At 42.7% G+C, this 15823-nt stretch overlaps 1 protein-coding gene across 2 annotated transcripts in view; it reads right to left on the bottom strand.

The window, feature by feature from the left end:
- Positions 1-877: 877 nt before the first annotated feature.
- spryd3 (SPRY domain containing 3) overlaps positions 878-15823 on the bottom strand; it is a 65730-nt gene continuing 50784 nt past the window's right edge. Inside the window, exons 9-11 of one of the 2 annotated variants that reach the window (XM_080734134.1) lie at positions 10753-10872; positions 6115-6254; positions 878-2553 (exon numbers count right to left, since the gene is read on the bottom strand). In XM_080734134.1, the coding sequence (XP_080590260.1) occupies positions 2419-2553; positions 6115-6254; positions 10753-10872 (395 nt within the window). In that variant the 3' untranslated portion in view covers positions 878-2418. Of the gene's footprint in view, positions 2554-6114; positions 6255-10709; positions 10873-15823 lie in introns of those variants that run through there. The other variant, XM_080734135.1, reaches the window with a different exon arrangement.

Below are 15823 nucleotides of genomic sequence, written 5' to 3'. Positions count from 1 at the left end.
GCCAAACCACAATCATTTGGCATGGAGAAACCCCCACCCCCCACCCACCCACCCACCCACCCAAAGAACAAAACAAATAAAAAAACAACTAGATAATGTGACAATCAAGCCCCACTTCCTTACGCATGAACACCAGTCTCACGTCCAAGTACAACTGAGATTGCTATGGGTCTGGTGCTGCTGTTGTATGCCTATGCTGTACAGGCAACTGCTAACTTCATTGTACAACCGCATCACTTGCTGTAAAGAACTGTTTTCTGGAGTGAAGAGTGGATTAGGCTTAAAGTGCTTGTGGCTACATATACATATACATACACATACACTACAGTACGTTGTGTCTTTTTCACATGCAGCAGATGTCGGCGGACCAGAATGTCTATTGTCATCCGTTTCAGCTATATCCAGCGTGTTATTCAACCCATTTAGGCCTAGAATTATTGAATGCTTTAAACCAGTGAAAAATAGCAGATATACAAGCTCACAGCGCGGCACCGAGTGCCGCGCTGCAAGCTTGTAGATCTGCTATTTTTGGAAAAAGTCGTGAAAATGTGTGCAAATCTTTGAATATATGTATTTTCAAAGCGAACGTTTGTAACTCAAATTTTGCAAACTAAATATGTTGAGATGGGGGTCTGTGGCCAAATAAATATCAGTTTGGGGGTCCTTCACATGAAAAGGTTTGAGAACCACTGACATAGTAGTCTCTCAAGAACAGACTAACAAAAATAGCAGATCTACAAGCTCGCAGCAGTGCCGCGCTGTGAGCTTGTATATTTGCTATTTTTCAATAGTTAAAGCATAAAATAATTATACACAATGTGTACCCGTTCTGAATGGGTTAAACCTCCCCCCACCCCCCCCGACTTACAATGTTGATTTCAAAATAAAACAAATACACTGTTTTATGAGCAGATAAACTGTAATCATACAGTATTCCCTTCTGTTATGTTTCACACCCTTCAACTCCCCTAAAATGGCACTTCATTTTGAAATGTCCCCAGCCTAAAACAAAGATGTAAAAGGATCCTACTTGGGGACTGGGAAAAGGGAATAGTGCTTTGGACAACTGACTCGACCATGTGGATATCTCCTTCCTCCTTTGAGAAAAGACTTAATTCCACGCGCCCTGTACTCAAGTATCCTTCACATGTGACTACCTCATATTCTCAGTTACATACTGTAATGCCAGGTAAAAACAAAATACATTCCCTGTAGAGGAGATGATCAGTATACAATCTTCGCAGAAAATAGATCAGAGGCAGAACATTATTCTTACGTGCTGCCAATCCTCCCATGGTTTCACTTGTAGACCAAGCCTGATTCCCCTTCCTCCAGCACATGGTGAGATATGGAGCACAAAAGGATTGGGTGAAGAATAATGTCTCTGATCTGAATGTGTCCATCGGTCCTGCTTTCCTTAAGAAATCATATTATCCTACACTGATTTGCAACAGTGGATATGCAGGCTTGCTGTAACCAACTACATCAGAGCTTAGAGCAAAGAAAGAAAGAAAGAACGAACGAAAGAAAACAGCAGAGGAAAATACAAATTGGTGGTTTTCTGAGATGGTGGAACTGACCGACAGCTCCAACAGGCAGGGAGTAGGCGAGTAGTGGGGCCTCACCAGTAGGTCAATGATCAATCACAGGGGGGCACCCTTTCCCAGAGAGAAGATAGAGCATGTGAGATGGAGTGGGAGACAGAGAAACAGAGAGAGAGAGAGAGAGAGAGAGAGAGAGAGAGAGAGAGAGAGAGAGAGAGAGAGAGAGAGAGAGAGAGAGAAACATGGTGCCTGTGATATGAACTGCCAACTAGTTCTCTGACTCGACACAACTGTTGGCCCTGCTTTGCTATGCTTGGGGCCGTGACAAATGAAATAAACTAAGTGTGCCAGACCTCATGAGAGGGATTTAAGGGCTCACTGTTTCAGAGACACACAACCGTATGCTTTACAGGGCTGGGAAAAGCTACTTGGATGATGGCTCAAGAGATTGCATAGAATTATATGACTCTTTATGTCTCCAAAGAGGTGTTTGGCGCCAGGTACAGTTCAGTGGGCTATGCCTGGTCCCACACAGACCATAATATATATAACGCTGCCCACAGTGAGTTTTTCGTGCAATGCTCCTATGACCAGGAAGACAACGTGCTTGCATGGTCATGATATATAAGTGAAAGTCTTATAAATAAAAGCCAGATGGTTTTTTAGGAAGACAAGCGCAACGTGCACTAGGAGGGCTGCTGGGTGCAGCGTGACCCGGAGAAGGGGAGTTAGTTTGCCTGGTTGAAAACGGGTCAACTACCAGCCATTTGATCATCAGGTAAGTGGGGGGCTTATTGGCAACATGCAGAGTCTTATCTTCACAGCCGGCAGGGCTCCCTGCAAGTCCACGAGTGTCCATTCACAGTTGTGTGGCTCAACCGCTGAGCGGATGCAGGTCCACCTTGACCTTCTCTCCACTGCTCAGCATGCCCACAGTGGGATAGAGGCCCCCCGGCGGAACCACCACCTCCCTCCTGCCCATCAGCTTCCCGTTCCTGGTGAAGAACACCTGCAGAGCCACAAGGGGGCAACACTGAGTTGACGTTCAATAACACTCAGACACACACACACACACACACACACACACACACACACACACACACACACACACACACACACACACACACACACACACTCCACTGATCCTCCACGTTTCCGATCTCCACAGATCCAGACACTAGAACAATCTTCAGTTGAAAGCATTCAACAGGCCACTTACTGTGTTAACAAAAGAATCATGCACAGTCATGATGAAGTGTGGATAAACAAATAGGTGATCATGTCATGTCTATTTTCTGTGGGGGGAAGAGAGTCAATGTTTGTGGTACATGTCTCCACTAAACCATAATCTGTGATCAAACTTTAGCAATCATGGAGCATCAAAAAGCTTTCCACTACTAATGCTGAGGACTTGTTCCCAAGTCTGTCAAACGTTTAGTAGAGTGCCACCCACTCGAAAAAGAAAGGCTTAACATCTATTCAATTATAGGCCTCGGATTAAGGCTGAGCAGAACTGCAACAGCTCCTTAGTTTCAATAATATTGAAGGCTGTACGTTAATTGTGCCACCTTATCGACACGCACACAAACAGACATACAGTGATGGGCAAGCTACTTGGAAAATGTAGTAAGCTAAGCTACAAGCTACTCTCTATGAAATATAGCTTAAGCTACAGCAAAGCTACCACAGAGAAATGTAGCAAATCAAGCTACAAGCTACACGACAAAAGTAGCTTACTACAACAAAGCTACTTTTTTCTTTTTTTTTCCTAATCAACTTCATGATCAAGTACAACGCTCCACCGAACAAATAGGCAGGAAAAAAATGATCAGTTCGATTAATTATTATAAAACTGGAAACAAGCCCTCATGTCTGGCTTTTTGTGTCATCCATTTTAAATTAAATGTGTACCTTTTCAGGCTGTGACCCCCAAAAAGAATCTGGGGAGCCCCCACCCTGACAGGATGTAGTAGTTGAGGCATTACATTTAGTTTGACTCTGTTCCACTGATAAATGTTGTGAAAATAGCACCTCGGAACACAAGGCGTTTCGAGCTTGTAGATCTGCCATTTTCACATTAAATTTTTTTTTTATAGGTATATGCTGTTTTTTTTGTTTTTTTTCTCCCCAAATTACCTTTGGTTGCTGTGGTTTAGGTTTTAGGGAAGTCTGCCGGTAATTATTTTTTCCCATACCAATTCTCTATCTAAGAACTAGACATTAGAGTTGCTCCAATTACATTGTTCCCCCAGGCAGAGAACAAGTATTTTCTTTTTTTGACTAAGAGCTAAAATAAATAAATAAATAACACATAGCAGTACATGCCTGTCTGCATTTCACTGTTTAAGGTGAGAAATGTACCTTATGGCATTAGTCTGATGCCTTTCAATGCAAGAAAAGAATACCCCATGTCACTGCTTCAAGTTGTTTTGATCCGTTTTAACCTCTCTAGGGACTTATATTGTTATACTTCTCTTTGTAGCTCAGTTGCTTAACGCTGGTTTTTGACATTACCGAAATGAAGCGGATAAAAGCGCAGAACTTTTTTTTAGGCTTCTTTAGGACCTAACGATGGATTTTATAAGGGTAAACATCATGGATTTTTGATGTTTACCCATATAATATCCATATCAAGTTGGGCTTCTATACAGGAGGAAAACATCCAGAAAAGAAAGCTTTAAGTAGGATGTGAGGGGTCTAACTAGGGGTTTGTCATGATTCTGAATCCATTGCAAGCATTTGTTTTGCACAAAAATCTTTCCTTGGGCGAGAAATGGCCCCCAAAAACACCCAAAAAACTGTGAAAAATGATGACTCATCACTAAACCATCATTTTGTGGGGCCATTTCTCGCCCAAGGAAAGATGAGGCTTAACGAGTTTTAATAGACTACAGCTGGAAAAAACAACAAGACATCAATTCTTAATCCAGCGCTGCGGGTGGATTAAACAAACTGCACATGGTCTCGTGTTTTGAAGCTGTTTACAACAATAAGGACTTATTTATTTGGAAAACAAGGATATCCTGCAGGTAGGAGGAAAAGACAGTGTTCATTGCTGTATGCTGTTGTCTGCTTGATGCCTCTGCTGAGCTCCAGCAGGGCTCTGCCTCTGTGTGTGTGTGTGTGTGCGCGTGCTTGCGTGCGTGCTAGTGTGTGCGTATCAGACGCGCGTCAGATATGCTCCGTTACTTAATAGGGGCAGCTCTCTTAATGTTATCGTGAACGGGCTCCTCATAATATGGATATCATACATTTATTCCATTGCATTGTAGTGACTCGAGCCTTGTCTGTATCTCAATCTATACGACATCTCTGAAATCTTACAAAGTGTCAGTCAACTAATCACCATGGCTTTTCTCCGGGGATTTTTTTTCTTTTTTCCCCACAAACGTTATTAGTAATGTGTAGCTTTGTTGGACGCTACGTCACTACTGGGGTCTAAAAATAGCTACGCTACAGAAAAGCTAGTTGGTTCTAAAGAAGCGATGCTACCGTGACGCTACTGAGAAATGTAGTTAAGCTATGTAGCGTCGCTACTTGTAGCTCGCTACTGCCCATCACTGCAGACATACTATGCACAGCCCCCACACCTTTCCTCCTACCCACACACACGCGCGTGCAGCAACTGCCCAAAGAGACCTCTGTAATGTCAAGGAACAAAGCTTTTTGGTGAATGTGTCCTGCTGAATAAATATTGACAAATCCCTGGATTACGACCTCTTGGGTTTCAGTGGCACATATATAATAGCACTCGCTCGGTGGACCCCAGTCTTCACTTGCACAACTTCAACAGGCTAGTCGCCATGTTGAGAAGGAGACGTGTGGCTAGGGGTAAAATAGTGCTCGACTACACTGGCAACCGCAGTAATTAAAGCAACAGCAACAATGGTAAACAAACAAAAGCAAGGACCCAGGGCGGTCAGATGATTGTAGTGTTAAAGGGACACATTATACGACCAGAGAGGCTTGGGTGGGTTCAATTGAGTGCACGGTGTGTGATACAAAGGTCACAAGGTACAGATCATGCCGTGTTACATTGTGCTATGAAGGTATGCAATAGTGTGTGCTGAGCTTGCAGCTCAGCATAATGACTTGTAAGTAATAGGGAATTTATTGCGTCAATCCTACGCTCTACCCTTTGCTCCTCTGAGCTGCACCCTGGGCCCTTACGCCTACGTTGGATAATAGAAATTAAACACTGGATTCAAATACTTTATGGGCATGTCGTCCATGTGTGACCTGTAAAGTACTGTGGCCTGTAGGTAGGCATAGGCTACTGTCAGATGTTCTGACTCACGCTTGATTCGGGTTTAGACCCCGTGCACATCATTTGCAGCCATTGCACAAGCCTGTGTGACATTTTAAAGGGTACATAAGAATGGGCCCTCTGGCATGAATGAAGCAAGTAATATCAATGTGTCAATGTAATGCCGAAAGGCTGAAAAGAATCAGGATCTTTGCCTCTTCCGATTGACATCTCATTGATAAAATATGGTATACGTGTGTGTGTATTGAATACGCTAAAAAAGCCACAATAAAGCCTGTTCTCTTTAATTAGCTGTGACCTCACCGTGACCTTCCGGCCCTCTGGTCCGCGTTCCAGCTCGTCACTGTCCTCCCCCTCTTCTTCTTCGTCGTTCAGGTAGAGAATGTTCTGGATGCTGCCCTGCCTGGGCTGGACGTTAAGATGCTCCCAGTCATCCACGTCGGCTGAGGACAGTGCGGAGGAGAGGGTGTTAGTTCGAAAACATGTACATACATGCGAGTGTAAATACTTCGCAAACGTTCCAAAATTGAGATGAACCAGTTCTTTCACGACAAATACAGTAACTGGTTATTTTGTTCAACTGGTTTTGCATTGCACTCTCTGAAGTTTCGAGACTGGTACGCGCACCTGTGTGATACCCCAGAATATTTCCTGCTACAGATAATGAGGTATGCTTAGGCATTGCCGCTGCCATTGTACCTGATAAACCAAAATATATATTTTTAAAATATAACATGTGTGAGACCCTGATTCAGATCTATTGTCTTACCCCAAACCCCCCCTACACACACACACACACACACACACACACACACACACAATGTTTAATGCTATTCCCGAGGAAACCGGAAAAACGCCACTGTACGGCCCTGCTGTGCCCGAGGAATTTAATATGCTTTAATCGTTATGAAACAATTAAAAGTATGATTGCTGTTTATCGCCGATCTGGACTGGATCGGCCCCTCGGAGAACTGTTTCCGGACGCATTTCCGGTTTTCGACCGGATCAGGTTTCCGTATCCGGTTGGAGGCGGGACCATGTCGCAGCTTCCATTAGCTCGATGGGATCTTTTTATTTGGAAGCTGTGATCGGGTCTACACACGCCTGGTACATGATCCGTGAACAGATCGTGCGCGCATTTCGCACACGTGCCCACGTTAAAAGGTGCGGAAGACCTGGCAGTTCATGAGTTCAGCGATGTTTTAAATGACAGTAAATGAGTTAAGAGAGAATGTTGCTACAATTGTCTGATGCTAAACCACACTAAGCAGGTTTAAGAGTGAAACCTCCCACGGACATGCAAGCTATGCCAACAATAAGTCTCTAAATGAGTGACGTTCCTGAACCCTCTGCCCTCACCTTCAGTCTCCTGAACCCCCTGCCTTCATCCTCCCCATCCACAATGTACTGATTTGAACTCCCTGCCTTCAGCTTCCCCATCCAGAATGTACAGCAGTCTCTCCTGAACTCTCTGACCTCACCTTCACCCATCCAGAATGTACCGTAGTCTCCTGGGGTAAGTTGCACCACCCGGCACTAATTTCACATTTACTAAAATTAAAGCTGGAGCAAAGTGTTGAGGCTTTCCGTTCTACATGCATATGTGAGATGCCTGTGTTCAAAACGACGTGTGTCAAAACGTTAGCTGGTTGTTTGCTCCTCATCATGAGAAGTGTTTTTCACTCATTAACTGCCAGAATTAAAACATTTCTTTGGTCCAGGCTGCCAGCCTGGAGTGTTTTTCATGAACCTTTGAAAAATCATAGAACATTCTGCGTTGCTCCAAAAGACGCACACAGGTGTCGTGGAGTCGGAAAATAACCCTTGTCCATGCATGCGACCATCCATTTGAAAGATAGAGGCTCTCGCGTCAACCTCACGTCCACCACCTCCACCACATCAAAGACGAGGTGTTTCTCCATCAACTCCAAAAGACGAGGAAAGACTTTTTTTCCGGTTACAGCATCGACGTGTCAGGTGACGTCCAGGCAACCCCAGAAATAAGTGGTGACCCATAGGCTAGCGAACAGCGCCATCCAGCGTCAACAAACCATACTGTAGCTCGGGATACTTGTGTTGGGCAGCATGGAACATTCTGCGACAGATCAATTGGATCTGATGACTCTTAAGTAATTTAATGCGACTATATATTACTACTGTATACAAACAAGTCTATGCTCTACTAGCTACGTTATGCATTAAATAGTCGTTGTGCAACATAACTTAGTAACTCACTAGTTATAAACTAGCTACTAAGCCTCTAGAACTTTATGCCCTTACATAGGATGTTTCCAGATGGGTTGTAAAGTCTCAACTAGAGGCTTGGAAGCAACTGGTTTGTAACTAATGAGTTACTAAATTCTGTTGCATGAGAAAGAGTGCACACACTTCCTTGGCCCAGGTGCAGGACAAGCAGCAGTATCACAAAAATAAATTAAGTTTGCACAATGGTTATGCTGCAAAAGCTCTGCTGTACATTTATTGCCGTCAACGTTTCAATTCGACTTTACAAAGTTCTGTTGCACCTTGACTATTTATGGCAAAATTTAGTAGTGCGTAGACTGTTCTTCAAGTAATGTATAATTGCATAAATTACGTATTAGCTCCCGGATCCAACGGATATGAGTGGTTTCAGCTACTGTTGGTGCTTTTACTTTGATGTTGGTCCCATCAATACATCGTAACACGTCTGGAAACCCTGCCACTGTATAAAACGTATGTCGTTTTGTCATTTTGATTTCCATGATCAACTGGTATGTATCCACCTGTTTCCGCGAGAATTTACTGTAGCATTATTTGCGGGACACTTCCGGTTAACAACAGACATACAAGCTCACGTCGCGTCGCAGATGCAACCGTTGTGAGCTTGTAGATCACTCTCGGCTGCGGCGCCGGAAGCTGCCTGCACATTCTGCACAATGCACGACGGGATGTTGGAAAGTTGTGGATACAAAATTGCCAATGCACTTGCACATGGCGATCCCGACCCTGCGTACTGCCCTACACATGGTGGATTGAAGTCGCTGTTGTGCTGGAGGTCTACCGCTGTTATCTTCATTATACCATCTCTCTGGAAGCAGAATCTTGCATAAATGTCAACAATGACATCCTCACAAATATTGTGTGGAGGTAAAGTCTATCTCACAAAGTGGCAAAGAGAGTGGGGTAATTTGTTATGTTCAATTATTTAAATGATAAATTCAAGCGGTCTGCTGTAAATAGGATTTAATGGCATGTAAAGGCATGCGTAAATATTTAGTTGTTACTTAAGAGATTACAATTCATTTGAGTAGTGCAACAGCTTTAATTTTTAGTAACGCGTAGGTCTTGACTTAAAGGCAATTTATGCTATAACTAAGCTATGTTCAACAAAGCTACCGTAAATTTGAACTTGGTGTGGTTCAACTGGCTACTCTACTGAACCCTCTGCCTTCACCATCCACTATGTCAGTGGTTCTCAAACTTGGGGTCGGGACCCCAAGTGGGGCCCCCAAAATATTTTGTGGAGTCCCCAGATGATTAGCTTAATTTAATTTTTTCCCCCTCACTCAACGGTAAACAAACCTACATAAGTGTATACAGGGTATCTGCACATTTCTAAAGTGACAATTTAAGGACTTTCAAGACCAAACTCTAATACCAAATTGGCCAAACTGTCAAATATTATGTAAGCAAGAGGCGAACATTGTGAAAATAGCCGATCTACATGCTCACAACGCCTCGCAAGGCGTTGTGAACATGTACTGTAGATCTGCTATTTTCACAATATTTATCTGTAGAACAGTCACATTAAAGGAGTCGTTCAGACCAAGACACATACAGTATAGGGTTAAATCTGCTTTTTATCATACCCCTTCATACCTGCTTTAGTCGATTTATTTCATAGCTGCCCCTGTTGCTAGATTTCGCGGGCCCTCTCATAACTAACAGAGTAGATAGTCTTTATTCTAGTGCGGTTATTTCTTTAGCTTCAAAGTTAGTATTTTTTTATTGGATTGTGTTTACACAACGTCCTGAGGGTGCCTGTGAGGTCAAAACAGCAGTTTGGTTGGTCTCAGGACGTTGTGTAAACACAATCCAATAAAAGAAATACTAACTTTGAAGCTAAAGAAATAACCGCACTAGAATAAAGACTATCTACTGTGTTAGTTATGAGAGAGCCCCCGAAATCTAGCAACAGGGGCATCCGAAATCTAGCAACAGGGGCAGCTATGAAATAAATCGACTAAAGCAGGTATGAAGGGGTATGATAAAAGGCAGATTTAACCCTATATGTGTTTTGGTCTGAACGACTCCTTTAAATGTAATACCTACAATTCCAAGTGCTTGTCAGGGTGGGGGTTCCCAGTTCAAATATGTTCATTTTGGGGGTCACGGCCTAAAAAGCTTTGAGAACTAGGGCTGTCACGATATGACATTTTACATGACGATTAATTGTCACTCAAATAATTGGCGATTAACAATTTAATTGTGTTTTTGTCGTTGATAATTACATCTCTGTTTGGCTTTTAGGCTTTGAAGTTGTACATGGTAGATATGACACATAACCTAAATATACAAAGAAATTACTGACATATTGGACAACTTACTTAAAAAAAATAACTTTGATAGTGGAATATAGCCGATCTACAAGCTCACAACGCGTCGCATCGCAAGCTTGTAGATGACATATTTGACAACTTACTTAAAAAAAATAACTTTGATAGTGGAAATAGCCGATCTACAAGCTCACAACGCGTCGCATCGCGACGCGTTGTGAGCTTGTAGATCTGCTATTTCAGATATTTTTCAACATTCATGATTATGACGATTATGTCAAAATAATTGCGATAATGTCAAATAATCACGATTAGACGATTATGTAATAATTGTGACAGCCCTATTGAGAACCCCTCTACCTTCACCATCCACTATGTGGTGTCATGAATACTCTGGCCTCACCGTCACCATCCAGAATGTAGTCCCGTGGGAACATGATTCCGCAGCCCATGATGTCACCTTTGAAGCAACGGGGGCCGAAAGCATCTCCAACCCCACTACCGTGAAAGATCTTCCCATCGTCTGTCAGAGAAAGAAAAGAGAGACAGACAGAGAGAGAGACATTAAGGCCCCGCGTCCACCAAGATGTTTTTTCCTGAGCGCAGCGCATGTTCTTTTGTTTATAACGGAAGCGCAGCGCTTTTGGAAACTCCCAACTGCTTGGAGTTGTGCTGGGCATTTACCTTGCGCTCACGCGTGCACGTACAACGTTTTTCTCTGCCTGCCGAAAAACGTGGGCGCCTGGAAGCGCTTTTAGGCGAGCGCCTTGGGTGTTTTCAGTCGATAATTTGCAAAAATCACTGCTTTGGGTTACCAATGGAGGGCATTTCTTTACGCTTAGAAAATACTTACCAATGCAACTGAACATGACCTGGTGAGTATAGTCACATTTGTGCATCTTGAAAACTATTTAGCACAATTCACTACATCACTCAACATCACACTTCCATTACCAAAAAGGTGAGCATAATAATATTCATTTCCTACATCTCTCAAGGACATCCCCTCCAAAAACCCAACAACATCATCCAGTGGGAACATATCGAAAACAACACGCCGTAGAGTTGCGAGAGACAACAATGAAGAGGGGGGAAAAAAGGCAAAAGAAAAACATTGCAGAGGTAGCCTGCAGACAAGCTCTCCTCGAGCGCAGCGGCGTGGCTGCCGCTGGTAAATATTTATGGAGTTGTCATGGGACCCGTCCCCGGCTCAGGATACTGTTTAAACAATCTCTATCTGAGCACGGGGAGGGAGACGGAGACACTGTATCATTACTGCTCCCATGCGGGCCCCTGTCACAACACCGCACACTAGGCAAACACTGGAGCCACACCGGCACAGGAGCGGCACGGGATAAAAATAGCCAAGTCGGGTGGGCTTTGGAGACCAACAAGGTGTTGGCATAGAGGTGACCGGTACGACAAAACTCAATTTAGAATAATACCAAAAAGTTAGACCAAGGCACTCTTGAGGGACAGTTAAAAAGCCTTTATTTTAGGGCTAATGCATGGCAAGAATTAAAAAATCACCTACGCGTTGCGGCAAATAATGCCTTCTTCAGGGTGACTAGGTAGTAGTAGTAGTACCGTATTTTCCGGACTATAAGGCGCACCGGACTATAAGTCGCACTGTCAATGAATGGCCTATTTTCGAACTGCTTTCATATATAAGGCGCACCGGACTATAAGGCGCACATAATAGACGCTACCGTTGCGTTATGCATCCAACAGATGGAGCTGTGCTAAAGGGAATGTCAATGAATGATCCATATATAAGGCGCACTGGACTATAAGGCGCACTGTAGTTTTTTGAGAAAATTAAAGGCTTTTAAGTGCGCCTAAAGCCCTTTGCACACAGGACAGTTGCGTTTTTTTTGTTTGCTGCATGAATAAAACGCATTGGATTAGGTGTGCAATGCTGTGCGGAATCGGCGCTGCGGATCCCAAAAGGAGTCATAAAAGGAGCGTTGAGGTTTTTTTACCGCATGCGACAAGACGCACGAATCGAACTGGGTTCGATCGAAAAGAAAACTCACGGCCGCAGCTACTCGTCGCACGGCTAATTCGGATCCGGTGTGCATGAGGTCGTAGAGAATTATTGTTTTCTTTTAAAAAAATGAAATTGTCCGTTTTATCCGTGCGGATAAACGCGCCTGTGTGCAAAGGGCTTTATAGTCCGGAAAATACGGTAGTAGTCACCCTGAAGAAGGCATTATTTGCCGCAACGCGTAGGTGAATTTTTTATTCTTGCCATGCATTAGCCCTAAAATAAAGGCTTTTTAACTGTCCCTCAAGAGTGCCTTGGTCTAACTTTTTTGCATACCTGTACATTTTGTCACCTGGCTACCAAAGAGCACCTTTCGTGGGAGATTTTTACTCTACAGCCAAACAGATGCACTCCTTACTCTCTGTTTTTTTTTTTTATAATACCATTTCACATGCTTGAAAATATACAATAATAATATAGGGAGTTTGTGTTTGTGTTTGTGTTTGTGTGTGTGTGTGTGTGTGTGTGTGTGTGTGTGTGTGTGTGTGTGTGTGTGTGTGTGTGTGTGTGTGTGATGATTACTGCAGGAAAGGAAGGCAAGGCATTGCAGAGGGTCAGACAGGGGTGGGTTATTCTGGATGGTGTCATTCTGTAGCTTACATCTAATTCTGTCTCTACACCATGAACTGTAAAACTGATGAACAGCTTTTGTTACTCTACAAGTAGCCCAGGTGATTAGGGCTGTTACAATTATTACATAATCGTCTAATCATGATTATTTGACATTATCGTGATTATTTTGTCATAATCGTGAATGTTGAAAAATTTCAGAAATAGTGGAAATAGCAGATCTACAAGCCACAACCACAAGCTGTCAAATATGTCATTAATTTCTTTGTATATTTAGGTTATGTGTCATATCTGCCATGTGCAACTTCAAAGCCTAAAAGCCAAACAGAAATGTAATTGTCAATGACAAAAACACAATTAAATCGTTAATCGCCAATTATTTGAGTGACAATTAATCGTCATGTAAAATGTCATATCGTGACAGCCCTACAGGTGATCATCTAAGACTATACCTTCACTTCAAAGTTTGCAGGCACTAAATTGTATCAAACAAAACGTATAGTGACACTTGATCAATATTCTTTTTTCTGTTTCAATACTAAAAAGAAGGTAGAGAATACACAGTAAAATCCTCAGTGTTATTTCACTTTAAAACACTTCTGGTATCATTCGGGGGTGGCCATAGCTGAATGGTTAGTGAGCCTGCCTGGGGAGCCACAGCCCCTGGTTGTCCCAGGTACGATTACCGGCCAGGTCAGCAATGTACCGATGTGCGTCCCTGATCAAGACTCTTAACCCCTAATTCACCCTTTGTCAAGTCCCGCCCCTCTTCACACCCATTGGTTGCTGTGTCTTGGTGGGACACTCCATCCACTACCACTTTAATTCAATTGCTTCGTATTGTTATTCTGTAGGTTCAATTCTAATTTCGAACTTGGTTTCAGTAAAATGGAGCTGCTCAGTGGCAGTATAGTGACTCAGCATGTTTTTACATTTTTGTATTTCTCCAAAAATTACATTTTAGCAAATTCAACATAGAAAAGGCGGAACCAGGGCGGGGCAAGGCAGATAGAGCCTGCTGGTTGGTCAGTCAGGGACCAACCAGAAGGCTAACAAAGGGGGATAGGATGGGTAAAATGCAGAGGACAAATTTCACACGTACAGTATGTGCAGATGTACTGTGACAAAAACACCCCAAGGGGTCCCGTAAAATATTTTACGTTTACTCAGATTTTTGTATGCACTCTAGGCAGTTTTTACATTGCTTATTTCAATATTTAGATATATGATTTATTTTTATTTTTATCAGACATACCCCCTGGATCTGGTGATATTGTCCTAATATATTGTCCTAATACGTGAGAGGGCCATGTTCAATATATAAACATAAAATAAAATACAATAATGAACAACGTATGGTAATAAATAAATAAAAGTCCCCTCACGAATTAGAAGGTCAATATCAGTCACCAGAATGGTTAAAGTTCAATGGGTTTATACAGGAGGGGGCGTGTCTGATAAAATAAATATGAAATACCCAATATTGAAGCAAGCAACTTAAAAACTGTCCAAGGTGTTCAGACACATGTTTTAAAGTGAAATATTCCTGTAACACTCGTGATTTTACTGTGTGTATGACTAAAGTCACTAGTTTGCTGGGGGTTAGATTGAAGGCTAATCCTATAGGGGCTACAACAGGGCTAGAACCGGAGCTGAGGCCAGGGTTGGAAACCCCGGCTAGGGAGTGGAGAGGGCAGGCCCTCTGGCTCCTGAGCTGCTACAGAAACCTGGCTGGGGATAGTGTCAAACAGGGAATGAGAAAACAGCACCGGCCTTCGTAACATGAGAGTTTGTCTGGAAAGGACTGGGCTTCCCTGCCCAGGGAACATTGACTTCACAGACTCCTAAAACATGAAATATAAAAAAATATATGATTCCAGAATACCACACAGTCACACAGAGGTTGCACATGTTCTTAAAAACTTTACTATAAAATCCATATGCGGCTGCCATGTGATTTAAACTGCAATCAAAGATTTGGGCTGAGTTAATATATATAATGGCCATTTTTGGCCCATATGCCTGGGAGGCCCTAGCTGTAAAATACATGAACCACATAATCAAAAATAAGTTTCTATAATCTCTGGTTAGACCTGCCAGGCAATTGAGTGGTGAAGCTTGCTTATGTCGTGGTTTAACTAGGCCACAAGGTAGTTAATTTGGTCTTGCTTGCAATTGCATTATGATAGTGTGAGGTAATTGTATTTTGTAGTGGTTGTTGGTTAAAGTCACAATTTTGCGTAAAGTAAAGTTTGCAATATACCACTGACCTAACTTTATTGTTCATCTGATGGCACGAGTAAGCCACATGCAATGTTGGCTCTGCAATGAAAATGATGCAATACACAGTACCTGTACCACATTGTGTTGATTTAACCTCTAGCCTGTCGTATGATGAAAATAGACGTTCTACAAGCTTACAAGTCAAATCTCGTTGCATTGCGAGTTTAGCTGTGCAACACCGGTGTTAACTACAGTCTGCAAAAGGCAGGTAGGGAGCTAGTCATGTTATACAGTGAATGGATGGACAATAATACAGCTTAAAGATGTTGAATGATGTTCTACAGTCGGTGAGTTACACTAGGTTTATCATGCTTATACATGTTATAGGTTAGGCGGACTCCTACTCCAACTACAGTGAAATCAGTCGTGTTGATTTTTGCCATGTAGGCAATGTGGTGACATACATAGCGTCACTGTCGGGCAGAAACCTTGTATCCCCAAGTTTCAAATTCAAAAACCCTAACCCAAGTACTTTTTTTTCACCAAGTAAAGCCCTGCTTCATCATACAAGGCTGTCACACAAAACTAGTGGAAAAAGCCGATCTACAAGCGGCTGTTTTCACTAGTTTAAATA

The sequence above is a fragment of the Nannobrachium achirus genome, assembly GCF_963921795.1.
Source record: "Nannobrachium achirus genome assembly, chromosome: 9".
Classification (NCBI taxonomy): domain Eukaryota; kingdom Metazoa; phylum Chordata; class Actinopteri; order Myctophiformes; family Myctophidae; genus Nannobrachium; species Nannobrachium achirus.
This window is presented reverse-complemented; position numbering and strand designations above follow the sequence as displayed.